At 40.0% G+C, this 17,387-nt stretch overlaps 1 protein-coding gene across 1 annotated transcript in view; it reads left to right on the top strand.

Moving 5' to 3' along the window:
• The window catches only part of KLHL14 (kelch like family member 14), a 61,501-nt gene that overhangs the window by 11,661 nt on the left and 32,453 nt on the right, over window positions 1-17,387 (top strand). The window contains exon 2 of the mRNA XM_035553136.1: window positions 4,603-4,724. Coding sequence (XP_035409029.1) covers window positions 4,603-4,724 — 122 coding nt within the window. The remainder of the gene's footprint in view (window positions 1-4,602; window positions 4,725-17,387) is intronic.

Genomic DNA, 17,387 nt, shown 5'->3' with positions numbered 1-17,387 from the left:
GGGTGTGCTTTAAATTCACCACCCATTCATGTGGTCTTGCTGAATCTGAGCTGGTCTTTTGGCAGTTGCACTCGGGTCCCAGTTCAACGAGAAAACATCTGAAGTTTGGTTTGGCTCTGCTGCATGAAAGATCAGAGCTCAAACAGGAGCGAGGCAACCCATGTATGCGAGTTTCCTGGTCCAAAGAGCCACCTGGCTCAAGCCATGGTGACAGTCTATATTCAAAGAGCATGTCCAGGTATTTGACTGTAGTCCTGAGTTAAGAGGAAATTAGACTTGGAATAGTCTTCATTTTTTTCATGGATTACCAGTATCACCTTTATGTCTAAGATGCGGTTTTCTTTCTGATGTAGCACTACACAGAATGAATGAAGGACCACAGATTGCCATTCTTCATTTTATTCTCTTGTGTTCTATTCTCTGTGCAGGCACCAATGCAGAAAGGGGAGCTTTGCTGCATTGTTTAAAAAACTGAAAGAATCTGGAGCAAAGCTGTCATGGGTGGGGCTTGTTTAGTTGCCTGCCTTTGCAGAATGAACTTCTACTAAGTGCCTAGATGAGGAAAACCCATCAGTGCAAGATTGATGGATATGCTAATAAAGAAAAACAATGTACAAGAAGAATATTTCCCATTAATGCGTTTTCCATTAACATGAAGCTATCAAGGTTGCAAAAGAGCTTTGGGTGGACAAGGCTATCAGGATTATTGAGATCTGTCACTGTCTTTTCTACTGATTCTTCATAAGATGATAAATTCCCTTGGGCTCAGCATTTTGTCCAGTGTATTTGCAGTTAGTTTAGACTGTAGAATAAGTGACCTGAATTTTAGAGCTGATGCACATCTCCTGTGACCTTGGAAATCAGCAGCATTTAGGTATGTTGATGGGCATTCAACATCTCTGACAGCAAAGTCACTTATCTGAGTTCTCAGATTCCTAGGTTTGTGTGCTTTAATGAAACCATACAAGTTGGAGAATGTTGACTTTAAAATATATTTTGTTTTACAGCCTTGTAAGTAGACAAATTTCATACTGCGTGCGGTACCCAGAAACTTAATTAAGGTGAATTAAGTGTTCTAAAATCTTTGCAGAACAAAAACTGCAAAGTGTGTGCAGAATAATAACGTGTATGTACCTCAATGAGAAGTAGAGTTTTGCATTCTTGGTAGAAGAGATACTTTGGGGATAAGACATTGGTAAGTTTTTCTCAGCTTTTTGTGTGACATCAGCCTTCCTGTTCATGGTTAACATTATTTTAGCCTTCCCTGACTGAGACCTGCTACTGTTAATTGAACACAAGATGATCATAATAGCCTTGCTAGGGACACTGTGAACCGCAGTATGTGACCAAGCAGTGTATTACGCTGTGAAGTAAGGACTATGAAAAGAGACTGTTTCAGATACAACAGCAAGTGTTTGATGGGGTAATATTGAGGTATCCAAATAGCAAATATGTAATAATGCAGGAAGGGAGAAACTTTACCTTACACGTATTTTCTAGTTCTGCATTTATCTTAGTGTTTCACTGAATTACATTTTTTATTAATGTTTGGAAAAGGCTTCTGCATATAAGCAGTGATCGTTTCCATGTCTTTCCTATTTTAATATGTGTGTTAAATGTATGTTAAGATTTAACAGGACTGCTCAGTGTGATATCAAACACAGATGCAATGCAATGTAATAGAGTAGAGAAATTTTTATTTCAAAACCTAAAGTGTGGGGATTCACACCAAAACTTAAAAAGCAGAATTGTCTCCAAGGAAATACATCAATTTAAAACATGCATATCTTGTCACCGTATTATCTTTACGTGGCTCACTGGAAAAGCTCTCAATGTAGATTAGTCAGATACTGTACGTTTCTCAGTGAGACAACTCATCTCTTGTTCATAATGTGAGAATTCCCGGTGCTTTTGGTAGAGACTATGCTAGCTATTAATTTCATATTAAACTTTAATTAAGGACTTCTGTTCGTGCTACTTCCCATGTAAAATACTGAAAAAATATTAAATATTTCTAAACGATCCCATATAGCAGTGCCAGTCCTTCTCAGGGCATAGCAGATTCTCAGATTGTTTAGCTGAGGAAGTAATGTTAAGGATAGTTGCAGCTGCCAAAGTCTGGAAACTCAGAGTTACATCTGACATTTCATTCTTCACCTTAACTATTGAGCCTTGGCCATTCATTGTTTTTTCACAGTGCTTTGGAGTTAGAAGGGAGTTTCACAGATGAAAGATGAAAATCAAAATAAACTCCTTTATCAAGTAAACCTTGCAAGGGCATTCTGGATTTTTCAATACACAGGGAGTTGATTGTGATATAATGTACAACACAAGGGGGTTGGAATAAACAATTTATTCTCTATCGTTAGGGATGGCCATGCATAACTGAGTTATGGCCCTGGTTTGCTCTGCCACTTGTTACATGTGCAGTCATCCCTAACTTGTACCAAAAAGAGTTTATCATGCTCCTGCGTTGCGTAGTTTTTATCAAATGCTCTCTCATTAAAAACTTTACTGGGGAGATTGAACGTTTCAAGAGGCTGGCAGTGTTTGTGAAAGCTTTCCCCAGAGCTTGGTCTCACCGCGTCGAGTCCGTGCTGACAGCGATCGCGAGACAGCTCCCGATCCCATACCCAGACATAGTCTGGTGGGCAGGTAACAGTCATCATCTGACAGCAAGTAGCAGCTTTAGTACAGAGGTCAGAGGCTGGCTTGTCAGGAAGGCTGAAGGGCTGCAGGGGCTCCCCACAAGCTGGGGGCGAGGCGCGGGGACAGCGTGGGAGAGCACTGCAGTGCCACTGCCCGTGCGGCGTGACGCCCGCCCGCCACGCGAGAGCCGCCACTTCCCCCGCCGTCAGTTCGGGACCTTCCGTGAGTCCTAAATTCGTTTAAAAACAAACAAGGCCGTCTGCCAGAGAATTCCCTGGCCATCCTTGTGATAGATGGAGCTGCAGTCTGTTGCTGTCCTTTGCAGAGCCATTTGAAAGGTTTCATTCCTCAGCATCGTCTGGGTCAGGTATTGAGCTGCGTGCTCCCTTCCTGAATTAAGTTCATTTTGGGTGGCTGTGCACCTCTAAAGCACAACTCAGTTCATTTTGGTGCTTGTACAGATGTGGATTAGTCTGTTGCTGGCGCTCTTTCTCGGCAGTAAGTGGCGCTGAGCCGCTGGCTTGTCTCAGCGGCCGAGCATCCTCTCCCGAGTGCGTTGCTGAGACTGCAGCGCCCAGGCACCGCACAAGGCTGTGCTCATGGCTCTGCTCAGTGGCCTTCTCCAGCTTTTTTTTTGACCAGGAGGGTTTCCTACAGACTGAGGTACAGATCACGATGTTGCTCTGACTGGGAAAACATTGGTGTTTGGCAAGGGTGCTTTCCACCAAATGCACGGTCCTCCTGCACGTTCATTCATACTGGTGCAAATTTTCCAGGCTACGACACCTTCCTACACAGCAGGAACGCTTTGAGCGTAGACCTTTATTTCAGTGTTACCACTCTGGAGCTTAGTATTACTGATGGAAGTTCAATTGTATGTGAAGTGACTATTAAAGCACCGGGACTCATCCGGGGGTCTGGGCCTGCCCTCCCCTTTTTGCTTCCAATTGTGCTCAATCCCTTAATGTTGCGAAGAAATCGCACATTCATCAGGTAGAGTGTTGGAGGCCAGGGTGCAGATAACCGCTTTTACTGCATATGAGACATTGCAGTCCTGTTCTTAAGAACTGCCAGGCAGATTGGGAATCACGGTCACGGTTAATAGCAGCGAATTGCCAGCTCTTGATGGGTGGGTAGTCACTCCTTTCAGTGGTTGCCCCCTGGGGGAGAAGGTAGAAAAACAGAGGGAGGGAATTAGAGTGACTTTGCACAGTTGAGCAGGTTCATGCCGCTGGATCAGTGGCAAGCATTGGCAGGGCTCCACTCTGGGGAGGCTCACAACAACATCACAGTCTCATTTTTACCAATTGGTGTTGCTATAGCCAGTGGTGCACAGGGGGAGAGCACGGGAAAGGGGGGGAGAGGTGGGGGAGAGAGAAAGCAAGAGCCTGGACTAAATTAAACAAACAAAAGTGCTTGTAAGGAGCATTTAACCCATAACCGTTAGCCCAGTGCTGCTAATTGTGCTAAACTACGTATCCGAAGTTCAGCATGTGATTAAAGAGTTGGCTCACAAACTCTCTGCATAACCTTAATTTTTTCAAGGTTCTTTGAGTGTAGAATGGCTTATAATAATGATTTTGACTAATACGATTTTTGACATGCAACTTTAATGCTTAACCTTAGTACAACTCCAGAGCATTTCATGTGTATTCAGCTGTAAAGAGTGATGATTTAAAGGGATAATATAAGAAAAAGGTCGTTCTAGAATGAACCTCTAACAAATTGCATAAAGGAAGCTTATTATTCCGTGAGTAGAGAGATATGCAGCTTTTCTGATCATTTTTCTGCTTGGTTCAAAAAATTGTTAAGATACGATTGGGGAAAGAAACACAAAAAATGAAATAGAAAACTGCAAGCAGTGAACATTCTTTTGATGGTTATGATTTTGTTGCCACTAAAAATACTCTTCAGTAATGTGGTTGTTCATCTTTCCTCTTGTTTTGGGTGAAGAATTCGTTCCAATAAGAAAATGCTGTTATTGGTTGGAGGATTGCCTCCCGGACCTGATCGGCTACCCAGCAATTTGGTTCAGTATTATGATGATGAAAAGAAGACGTGGAAAATACTGACAAGTAAGTGGTTTATTTTTGTGCAGTTGTCTTGATGAATTTAAAAACATGGTTAATCAAATTAGACACTTTATTGATTTGTTTCTCTTCAGAGATTTGTTTATGTATCACAAGGGGCTTCACAATGGAGCAATAAATTGAGATTGCAGAAGATGCTAATTTTATAATAGGATAGGCCTAAATTAACATTGGCTTAAAATCATTCCAGTAAGTTTTTTAAGTAAACTTGTAAGTCTTTCATCCTGCAACATGAATACATGCATGTTTATGTATATGTGAATAAAATCTAGTTTAGGAAAAAAAAAATACAATTCTTGGACCGTTTTCTCTGTCAGATCTGTGGTAAGCCATCGTACTAGATAGAGCACATCTTCAATTCTCCTCTGCATCTTCATTTCCTTCTTCCAGCTTTATCTGTTGTCCACAGTCATTAAAGAAAGGTTTCTTCTCTGCTGCTTAGAATCCACTACTGACAGAAGCATTGCTGGAATATGTCAGCTACAGGAAACAGTGCATGGAGGCTTTTATCACAAAATTCCTTCCCACCTTCTTTTACAGGCTGGTTGTGTTTTAGAGCAAGTATTTTGCCTTGAGCACTGAGATTTGGAACTTAGTGTTGTGTTGGTTGCGATTCCCAGTCTAACTTGGTCATGGAATCAAATCATAGCTTCTTGAGTGCAGCAGCCTATGTGTGCATTAGTCCCCTTGTGGCTAAACTGGCTGCCTTGGTCAATAAAACTAAATTTTAACTGTCAAAATTGCCCAAAGCAGTATAGATAAAATAATAAATGAGCAATTTTGATCCATAAATCAAAGCCATACTTCTAAAACTGGACAACTGGTAAAACTTGGATTTTCTGATAGACCTCCTTTTTTTTCCCAATAAAATACCTTTTACAGAATTCTGTTCTTCATCACTTATCTCAAACCTTTTGACAGGATGCATCCACCTTTACGTTATATAAACAGGTTAGGATGAAAAAGAATTAAAAAGACTGGTGTGATGCAGGACTTAAAATATGCCTCTGCAAATTCCCTTCTCCCACGGAAAATTTAGGAGCCTTTCTGAAAATGCTTTAACATAAAGACTTCCTTGATTTAGATGCCTGGATTAATAGTTGAGGGCATTATGTAAGAAAGGCAATTATAAAAGGTTGTATGAACTATTAGAAATGTCTACAACATCTATACTGTGGGATATGCTACACTTCACATTTTTCAGAATCATGAAATAGGATACTTAACTATGTAACTACTGTAAGACAATTCTAAAAATGGTCAGTGAAAAATCAGTGATACTATGTAGGACCAAAGTGTTTTGTAGTTTTGAATTTGTTGTGTCTAATCCAGTGGCTCACCCTGATAGGAGAAATGGAACTCTTGCTTCAAGACCTGAGCCCTCCACTGAATTAAAGAAATAACTTTATTCTGAATTAGATATCTACAGATATGTAAGATTTTGTGAGAATGAAATTTATTCAGTTCTTGGTTACTTACAATGTGATGCTATCTCCAAAACTTTGGGAAAATGTACCTGGAAGCGTGATACCTAAATGTTGTGGTTAAAAATACTGACTTGAATTCATAGCTAGTATTTGAATAACACAACCATTTATGGTGGTGTTAAAAGGTGTTTGCGAACCATTTTGTATAATTTTATCAAAATAATGCAGTCTTTCCTGGTTTACTGTAACAGATAGTAAACAACAATTCTCTTTCCATCCTGTTTTTTTGTACGATACTTTCTGTGCTATTATTAAAAGGTGCTGCATCTGCTGCAGTCCTAGCTAGCTTGTGTTCAAGCACTTGTTGCTCAGCCCTGGATCTGTTTCAGTCTTGGCTGAGACAATGACTGTAAAATACACAGCCCTCTCGTGACACAAACAATTATGTTTTTACAAAAACATCTAGGAAGGGATGCCCTATTGGCCTGGGCTAGGATTGTAGATACACTGCGGAGAATGCATGTCTTCTCACAGTGAAAAAGACTCAATGTTAACACAATGTTAACAAGCATGATTTGCTGGAAAATACTGCTATTTGCCAAATAGTAGTAATAGTTTTTTTGTTGTTGTTGTTTTGTTTTGTTTTTAAGATGAATTAAGAGTTTCAAGTACGCAGATTTTGTATTCTCCTGCTTTATTTTCTAACTTACCATAAAGGAGGATGGGAAGTGGGGATTAGTTGGCATAGAACTTTTGTCCTGTCCTTTCCGTGAGACATCGAATGACTCTGTAGTGTAGGAGTGCTTGGATTTAAAGATATGAACTGTGATAGAGCTGTTTTAGGGACGACTACAACCTAGTCACAGTATAGCCTGGTAATAGTACAGTGCACTCCTGGTATTAAATCTACATACTATGACATTTAGTTGATATGTGGGAATTTGGGGACATTGTGCTATCTTTGGTTTTGATGTACTTGTTTGCAATTTAGGAAGAAGTACATTTATGTCCACCCTTTATCCTTTGACTGTTAGCTCTGTCCCAGTCAACAGTTTTGGAAAGTAATTGATCTGTTTTTATCCTACAGTCAGCAGTGAGGGAGGGAGAGTTTTTTTCTGTTTGTTTTTCACTTGTTTAGTGCTGTTGGTCCTGAGGTTGCAGATCACTCCCCACTCATCATGGTAAGTGAGGAATTTCCTCCTGGTGAACAGGGAAAGCCATGTAAAAGCCATGTCCTGCTGGTGAGGCTCTGTGATGAAAAGAAGTCCTTACAGTCTGGTACTGCAGGGTGTTCCTATCTCATTATCACCTGAGGTGCATTTCATTTCCTCCTGTACTAGCAAATGTTTTGTCTTCCATCTGAATTACTCATGTTCTGCTCTCTGTGCCAGTGGCACTTGGGGATAGTGAAAGCAGGAAAAAAGCTCGCAAACTTAGTCCTGTGTGCAGGAGCAGAGCCACTGAGGAGGAGATTCGGCTCCTCTTGTCACTCTCCACTGAGAGGAGCTCCAGAAGGTACTCAGCAAGGTCTGCAAACTAGTGTGAAAGGGAGCTGCTTGCCTATTGTGTTTTTTCCTTTCTTCTCTGTGTGGATGGTGGCTGTTGAAATGAGAGTGGCTCATTTGCTTAGGGCTCTGTGTCCTCTCTTGTGCGATGCACAGGGAACACGAGAACATCAGCCACCAGAGCTACTGCCTCCATGTAAGCTGTGGCTCTGTACTTGGAGCCGTGAAGACGATTGCAGGTGGAACAGCACAAGCTATTGAATATGACAACTCAGGAGAGTAGCAATCTCATTTTGTTCCCACTACGAGACTAGATCCATTGGCAGGGGATACTGCCCACCTCTCTCTGCCTGGCTACCCAAAGCACCAAATGCATCAATACTAATGGGAGTAATTCTAAAGGAATCAGGAAAACAACTTGCCTTGTTCATAGATCCAGAAGAGGAGGGGAAGCACGCACCCATTTCCAATTTTTTAATGCCATCATCTGTAGGCAAGAATGCTATGGCTCAGGGGATCAGTAGATTTTTCACAGTCTAGTATTACTGTGTATTTTTCCTGTCTGGTGTTTCTCATGGAGTTATTTTTTCTACGTTGGCAACAAAAGATAGAGACAGAATTAAAAAAAAAAAAAAAAAAAAGGAGAAAGCAAGTGGCATTTCACAAGCCTAATTTTATTTGATGGGGTCACAGTCCTAACCTAAGACTCATAAGGTGCACATCGCTGTACAAGTTGAAACATTTCTTACTGCACAGTCATGCCTGAGCAAAGTAGAGAATTTTATAGACTGTATGGCCAAGTAGAGTGAACAGCTCTTTACTGCGTGATTTCTTTTCAGTCTTGCTTACACATACACAACCCCAGGTTCATTTTTTAACTGGGTGCTACCTATGTCACATAACAGCACCAGGCTGCTACTGGCAGTGACACAAACTGAAGCTGATGGGTCCTTATTAACAGTGAAAGTTCTGCTCTGTTAAGGGATTTTCATTATTCCATGATGTTTCGCAGTCCTCATAACTACTTACTGGATTTGGAACTGTTTGGGGGTCCCCGTGTCACAACCTCATACCTCCCTGGCCAGAACCAGCTACTGCTACTTCTCTTTTAATTTTGAGCTACGGTTCTGATAGGAATCCTTGTTTAATCATGGAGCTCCTTTGGTTGTTTGCTTTACCTACAACATTTAAGATTAATTAAACTTGAAAGAAGTGAAACAATGTTTGTTAGAATTATTCTATAATCTTTGCAAGTTTCAAAATTCAGAGCCTATAAAGATTTTTTGTGCTCAGAATTGCATAGCTCTCCCAAAAACCCTACTGCTAAGGCAATGATGTATTACTTTCACTTTCATTATATGTTTTTAATCAGAGCGTGACTTCACACTAGACAAAGCGATGCTTTATGCATGGTCTCCCTTGTTTTTTGCTAAAATCTTCTGACATGATTAATTTTACTTTAATGCTTTTGTCTTGTTGTAATGGTAAAGATGATGGGTATAAACCAGGGCAAAAAATACATGCTTTTCTGTCATAATGCCTCTGAGCATTTAAAAATATATTAAATGAAAGAAAAAAATATCACAAGAGACTGATCCAACTGGAATTAGATTTCTTGCTACCTGAACAGAGAATGAAAGAAATAAATAAAAATGATGCAGTCATTGTTTTAGGTTTTTTTTTTTTTGGTATTTTTTCCATCGCAATGTATCCATCTGTCTGATTATAAGTGTTAAGTAGGAGAGAAATTGTCTCTTACAGATTTTTAGGTATACAGTGAATCTTCCTCTCAATGCAGAACTTTTTTTTCTATGTAAAGCACAAAGGGGTAAAACGCTTGGAAATGTTACTGAACTCTTACACGGCACGTTCATCATGTGAAGCTGCAGCAGTTCTTTCTTCCATATCAGTACTTTATTTTTTAAGAAGATGCTAATTGTAACATTCCTTAACCTCCCTAGATAACCTCATCATCTGTGTAAACCATGAAGAGGATTCAATAAGCATTAAAATAATGGTAAATATATTTATAGGCGATAATGTATTTATGCTTAGGTAGTGCATTAGATTTGGATTTTAAACTAATGTAAAAGCCATTGGCATCTTCCAATGAAAAGTATAACATAGGTGACACATTTGGTTAGGAAAGACAGGGAAATGTCTTGAAGGTCACCAAACCGAAGAGTTTTGTCAAAATAACCAGCACTCACTTCTGGTTACTTCCTTTCCTAGTTATCCCATAATCTTATTTTAATCATCTTGAATTTTGTGAACTCCCTGCTTTTTACTAGGTTTATTTCAGTCTGCTGTGTTTGGTCAATGTGTAAGGACAAACAATGAATCAAGCACTTCAGTTTCCTTCTCCACCTCTTTCCATGCCAGCAGCAACCACGTAGTATCAAGGAGTTGTCAGTTGCTTTGTCTTCCTCTGACTGATCTTAACAAGTAGCCAGTAACCTTTTCATGCATGATGCCCTCACAAAGGTGGTCCATCTTCCTTCCCCAGGTTAGCTGTGTTTCCATTTTTACACAAGGCAGTCCTCACTTCAGGTAGTCTTACCTGTATACAACATTATTTTTGCTTCTGTCCTTTTGACTTTTCAAATTTCCCATGAATGCGTTCTGTGACAGTGCAACCTCCTGGACAACAGTCCTTCATCTTCAGTAACAACATTTTGAATGTCAAACAGCACTTACACGTACTGGTTCTTCTACAAAACCTTTCAGAGCTGCAGAAGCATTATTTCTTACACATTTTACCCACACAGAAGTCACATGAAAGAAAGGTAAAATGGTTTGATTCATGTACTAGCATCAGAAAACCTGGGTCACTCCCTTCCCATCCCAATCATTTCTGCAGGGATAGGCGGTATTTTCTTCTTTCCTGCTTCCTCTGGCAATTCTGTAACACCTGGTTGTGTCAGCTATTCCTATACAGAATGATGCCCTGTCCTTCCTGGACAAGTTCATTACAAAACCTTTGCTCTGCTGTTTTCCTGAAACGGCTTTGGCACCGCTAAGAGTTCCTTAGTCCTTCCTGTGTTTGAGTGCTTTAACCAGTTTTCCCTAAAAACTCCTCAGTATTTTCTTTTCCAAGTTGGTTAACTACAAGACAGACAGTATGATTTATATGCGTACATCAGAGGTTCTTGGGAGACATTTTCAAAAGCATAAATGTCAGTTTAAGTAACACTAGATGCCTAGCACATATTTTGGCTTTGGAAATGTTTACCTCTTTTAAGTATGAAATTCATCCACTGTAGAAGTTTTACTTTTTAAAAGAAGGTTAGTGTGTTAGAAGATGGAGTTTCCTCCTTCAATTTGCCTCTAATCAATAGGCAAACTGAGTAAAAGAAGTGGTATTTGCAAAAAGTGAGTTGAGTCAGATGGACTGGTTAAATCTCTTGACATATGCCAGTTACAATCTCTTCACCCTTTTTTGTCACCTATGAAAATAGTACACACTTATGTTAGTCAAAAATGTGTCTTGATGAACAGTTCTTGGCAGCCCTAATAAATTTCCCCCCGCTTACTCCATTAATGCAGGAGTCTGGAATGCTGCAGCTTCTCCTTCAGTGCTGTGTCAAGGATGGTTTCAGCACTGTATTGAAAAGCTTGAGCAAGCATTAGCATATTACTAAGGCAGAAGAAGTCTTGATATTACCTACTAGACAGATTTAATAAACGTGGCAGGTATGTGTAGAAGCTGTGCAAGTACGTATACACATATGCACATGCTCATATTTGTTCTACTTTTTAGATGCACTGATTGCATTAAAAGCTAATTTTAAACATAAATTCCATCTGTATTTTCTGTCCCTATATTTATCCCCTTTTAAAAAGTTAAAAAACAGGAAATAAGGTCACAAAGTTGACTGACTGGTACAACTATCCAACTTTAAGCCTGGATTTAGGAGATTTATTCAATGTGATCAGACGCACTGCCAATAAGACATATGATTTTCACGTATGGAGAAGTGAGAGCATAGTGGTGAGAAGCAGAAATTTAGTAAAGAATATATTTTGCATGTGACATACTAGAGGTTAGCCGCAATTCCTGTTCTGAGGATGATGCATGGGAATTCAACCATGCAAGTGCCATTAATGATGCATGCCTGCGTATCTAAGAGCAAGACAGAGCTTTAAAAATGAGTGAAAATGTAGCATGTTCTCACAATGAATGCTGCATTTGTTAAATATTATTTTCTTGTGCAGTACCATTTGACATAACTTTCTAGAAATGTTAACCCTTTTTCTGTGTATTTTTCTTTTTTATTACAATGTTGTTAGCTTCTGCTTTTACACAGGTGTTTTTTTGACTGTGTATCTTGTGATAACTTCCGTTTTCTGTGCTTGGCTTGACCAAGCAATCTGTTAACTTCATTTTGCGTTCTTTTAGCTGAAACCCTCAGGGAATGAAGGGCTAATATAAATTATTCACTTTTTTTTTTTTTGTAAAATTTAAAGTAAGTCTTTCTGCTTATTCATAAAGCAGATTTTTCTGCATATCCCCCCTTATTTATAGGCGTGGTGGTGGTGTATCTGGTGTATCATAGGCAGTGGATATCTTTCTCTTCCTATATTCCTAGACACTATATATTTTTCTACAAAATATCTTTGAAACAGCTAGTCTTATTAAGATTATCAAGTCTTATTTAGACCAGATTAAGTCTGTGCTAAAGCTCTCAACAGTCTTTCAGCTTCTGTTGGCTGCTTTCTGCACTCTATTACAGATTTCTAAACACCTACCTTTCTGGAAACATGGATATATGAAATACTTCATTTTCTTTTGCATATACAAAGATGCCTTCCAAGATGTTTATTTTCTTTTGTATACACAAGCATGCCCGAATCTACTCATCTTCATCCTCAGAAACTCCACCAGCAGTTATTTTCAGGCAGAGTCCAGAAGTGTGACCTGAATGTCCTGTTCGCTGTTTGTGCTCAGCCAGGACCATTTGTGGCTGAAAACCTGACTGGGACAGAAGAACAGGACACAACCCTGTTCCAAAACATCCTTAGGCAGGGGATTGAGACAGTGCAGAGATGAGGTGTGTGTCTCGAAGTTAGAAGGTGGCAGGTGTAAGACAACATGAATTATCAAATGATCTGTGCCATTTCCACAGTAGATGCTGATGTCAAGCTTCTGTGGGGATGTCTTACAAAGAAAGCTGCTGATACCTGGAGATGTTGCTCCCTGCTTTATCCTTGCAAGTAAATCAAAACCTTTGACTCAAAACCTTTCTCCTGGATCACAGAACTTAGCTTTTTCTACCTCATCTTTCAACTTGAGTTACCCATCTTTACAGATGGCTTGAGGATGACAGTTCCATTTTGCAACAACTTCTACGACGAGCTCCAAAGTAAAATGAAAACAAATTCCTTCCTTTATTTATTTATTTGCAAAACCAGAATTGTATCAGAACGTCCTGTCTCACATCAACACTTCTTGTGGGGCAGGGTAGAGGCAGCCAACTGAGGTTCAAGTTCCTGCCTTGCCCAAGACGGCACAATTTTTTTAACTTGAGTCCCTCAAATATGTTCCAATGGGTATTTCACAGCCCCACCAGAGAGAGCTTTGACCACAGTTTGTGCAAAGCTAGCTGTAGACCAGAAACACAGATACAAATAACAAGTTACCATGCCTTTACCAGTAAACCCAGGTGGGCAGCACAGCATGGTTACCTGGGCTTAATGCAGTCCTAAAGGATCTGCAGCATTTCAAGTTATCTTAGCCTGTGGGCATTTTGTGTCTGCTGTAGATGCACATGCCGTGGTCCAGGTAGAGTAGAGATTGGAAGCTATGCAGTCCTGTCCTCTGTCCAAAGAGTACCCCATTTGGCTAGATAAAGATTTCAGTAAGGTCACGTAATTTGTACTGTGAGGAACTATCACCAAAAATGTTCACACAGCACTATGTATGTCCCTTAAAGCTATTAGGCCACTGTCTCTAAAAAATGAGATATCTGGAACAGCTACCATGCAAAATTGTGTGGCATTGTGTGAATTTAGAGCTCTCTGCAAACATGGCTTTCTGTTTCTCAGATGATTTCAGGTAAAATTTATGAGTTTATTCTCATCTAGTTTCACTGGGATTTATGTAGCATTAATGGGAGCTAGGCATGTATGGAGATGAAAATGAACTCTGGTATGTTCCTATTTGCTTACTTTAGAAAGCAATCCCTTTTCTGGTATCTAATGTGACATTTTATTTATGTACAAATGGGTTGCAAACAGGATGGCAAAAGCACCACTTGCTGGGCAAAATATAATCATAAACAATTCGCATAGAAATCCTCTGACTTTCTGAGAAATAGATACATGCTTTACAAATTTTCTCCTTTCAAATGTTCCTAAAAGAAAAGGCAGAGTCCTTCCAAGAAGTTTTGTACACATTTTTTTGCAATACAGATTTCAGAAACCTGCCTTAGCTTTCTCAGTTTCATAGCTGGTATTAATGGGAAGAGGTGCACATTTTGCATCCTCAACTTTATTGTTTTCACTGTTGTATGTTCCAGTTGCATTGTGGTGGCTTACTGTTTGTAGGAAGTCATTCTCTTTTCAATTTTCCTCTATTTTTTTCACAGGTGGATTAAATTCCTTTCTTCCTTCCCTTCCTCATCCCTCCTGCCTTCCCTCCTCCCTTCCCCACCCCGTACCTTCCCTCTGTTAAGGACAGAAATAAAATTTATTATGGACTTGTGGGGGTTTTTTTCTAAGCTTTCTGTCTCATACCAGGTGTTGTATGAGCTACTGCTTTCATTTAACTGAATGCTGGAGTAAGTATCTGCAGGAACAGACTAATATGTCTTTACAGAGATGGTTTTTGGTATGTTGTTTTGTCATATTTATATATTGTGATTCTATTCCCAAATGGAGATTGTGCTACTATAGGGTACGCAACTGCAAAATGACTGTTCACACTGAGCAAAAAAAGTGTTAACAAATTGAATAGTAATGAATTAACCTGCAGAAAAAGCATTTTGCCCTAGTACACAGAAACCCTGCATAACTAGAGCATATAATTTTAAATGAAGCAGGCTCTAGGAATGCCTCAATGGGTGTGATGTCGACAGTAGCTCATAATTCATGGATATGAATTATGGCTGAGTATCTGGAAAAAACTTCCTGACATTGAGATCTATTAGGTTGTGGAATAATCCCCCACGGGAAATGGTGGAAATCCCATTGCTTAAAACAAGACTGAGCACTGGGAAAGGTGCAAATCCTGGCCTAGCCTCAACCTTTTGGGGAAAATGAATTAATGTTTTTAAAATACGCCTTTCTGACTATCTAGACAAGTGATGCCCTCCAGTATGCGCTGAGCAGGAGCAACAAGGGCAGGTGTAGTATGAGCTACCCTGCATTGCCCCATAGCTGTGCCTCATCTGCTAGTGAAGAGATCACTCCCAGGGGTAAAAAAAATAAAAAATAATAAAAAAATAAAAGTTTGTTGTGGCTTCAGTTCCCTCAAGAGCTGCCCTGGAGAATCACTGGGTTGACTTCTCAGGGGCCTTGGCTTAGGACCTTGGGCTCTGCTGTTGGGGGTGCTCATACCTACCCTCCACCTGGGTCTCCTCCAGGGCTGCCCTAAGACATTTCACTGCTTTCAGGAAACATCTTAAGTCTATGTGTGACAGGGTGGGAGGCTGCTGTCACGGTCTCCCTGAGAGGTCTCTATTTATAGGCACCAAGACACAGTGTTGAATGCAGTATGTCATGTAACGAGAGTGTTTGTGGATGCGCGGCCTACTTAGGGAGGCAAGTGGAAAGAGCCCAACATGGGGTGGCCTTGTCCATAGCATGGCACGTGGCAGGAGCCAACACGATTAAATAAATCGAGCTTGGTTTCCTGTGTTTAAAAGCTACATAAATGTGAGCGAAGCAACTGTTTTGCAGAGATGACAATAACCAGCATCTTAATGTAAATTGGTAGGCCAATGCTTTCAGTTTCAACTTAAAACAAAAAACACAGAAGGTTTGACTCCAAAAGTTGAAACTAGGAGATGGTAAATACTCTTCCTTGGGTTAAGCAAGAAAGGATGAAGTGAAAAAAGAGCTGCACTTCATCTCTTCACTTTCAGGTGGGGAGGCTCAGCAAATGATGTTAATAGAAATCATTAAAATAGATTTTAATTGAATTACCATGGTAAGTGATGTACTAGCCACATTTCTCCCCCCAGTTTTACACACATAAGAACAGAACGTATGGGTCTAATCTTTACTCACCAGCAGCTGCTTGCTTACCGGTCAGGAATTATAGCTGCTGTATGTGCACAGCCTTAACAAGAACATACACCATATGTAAAAATATACTTTTCTGATGGCAGTAACATTAAAGGAATACCGAACAGTTGCCAGATGAGAAAGAACCAGATTTTTTTTTTGTAGATGAATTGTTAAAGAGTAACAGAAAAGTCCAATTAAAGGTCATGGAGCAGTTTTCTGCCCTCATGCATGTGAAGGGCGTTGTGCAGGCATAACTAAGACACAATTTGACTCCCAAATTAACTCGTTTGCTGGATGCAAAACTGAAAGAAAATCCTTATGACCAGCTTATAAGCGTATATAATGAAAAATTACAACACCAGAAAAATGTATTCGTGTCATATCTCTAATTCAGCAAAGTATTAATCACACTGATGTTCAGCAGTGTGTTTAAATACATGCTTAAGTACTTTACTAAGTACCGACTGTAAACATCTCTATACGACTGCGCATTATCATAGGACAGAGATTATCTATCTACTATCTCCAGAAGACTAATATTGTTTTAAGAGCTGTGGCAGACAGGAGTACAGAGCTGTGTCCACAGCCCAGCCTTCTGGCCAGTCCCCGTACAGCCCTCATCTCTCAGCTGAAGGACCACTCATGTCTGCACAAGCTCATTGAAACTCTGTTTTATTCAGCAGAATCACAGCTGCTGGGATCGGCTGTACATTTACTGGCTCCCAGTAACTTCAGCTATAAGAAAGGAAGACATGTCCAGGGCAGAGGTGTCCCATGTAAAGGTTTATATAGTGCTCAAGCCTCCAGCTTAGGTCTTGTTTCAGGGGCTTTCTGCACCAGGGCCAGTTTCACACAAAAAATTTGGAGCCACTGTTCTCCTACCAGCTCATGGGCAGTCTCCAGCACACACACAGGGAAATAATCATTTAAAGCACTGAGAAGTTTGATTTTTCTTAACTGCAAAGATTTACAACAGCAATAAAGCCCTTTTCCTGGAGGAAAAATTCAGCTTCACCCCAACTGCTTCATTTTAACAGCCTGGCCTCTTCTCACAGAGGAAGGGCTGCCATGGAAAGGGTTTCCCCCCAGGTAAAACACCACTAGTGCCTTCCTGAAGCAACTGCGGCCACTTGAGGGCTTTCATTTGAAATTTTTAATATTAGAAAACAATTCATTGTGCTCAGAGAAAGTAACTGATTCCTTAGAGAAAAGTACTCTAGTTTTACACAGGCACAAAACAGCAGTGTTTGACAGAAATGAAGATACACCTTTAAATAACAGAATAATTTGTTTGAATAATGCTAAACTTGCTGTTTCATGAGAAAACATTTTTATACAGAAAACTTCTATTGATCTATCAGCTTCTATTGATTTTCACACACAAAAAAAAAATCCTTCAGGACTGGCCATTTAACCACATAGCACCACAGTCATTTGCTTCTGCTTCTGAAGTCACTAATTACCTTTTTGCAGTACACAAAATGCAC

The sequence above is a fragment of the Cygnus atratus genome, chromosome 2 (genome assembly GCF_013377495.2).
Source record: "Cygnus atratus isolate AKBS03 ecotype Queensland, Australia chromosome 2, CAtr_DNAZoo_HiC_assembly, whole genome shotgun sequence".
Taxonomy (NCBI): domain Eukaryota; kingdom Metazoa; phylum Chordata; class Aves; order Anseriformes; family Anatidae; genus Cygnus; species Cygnus atratus.
Note: the sequence above shows the minus strand (reverse complement) of the source record. Positions and strands in the feature narration are given on the sequence as shown.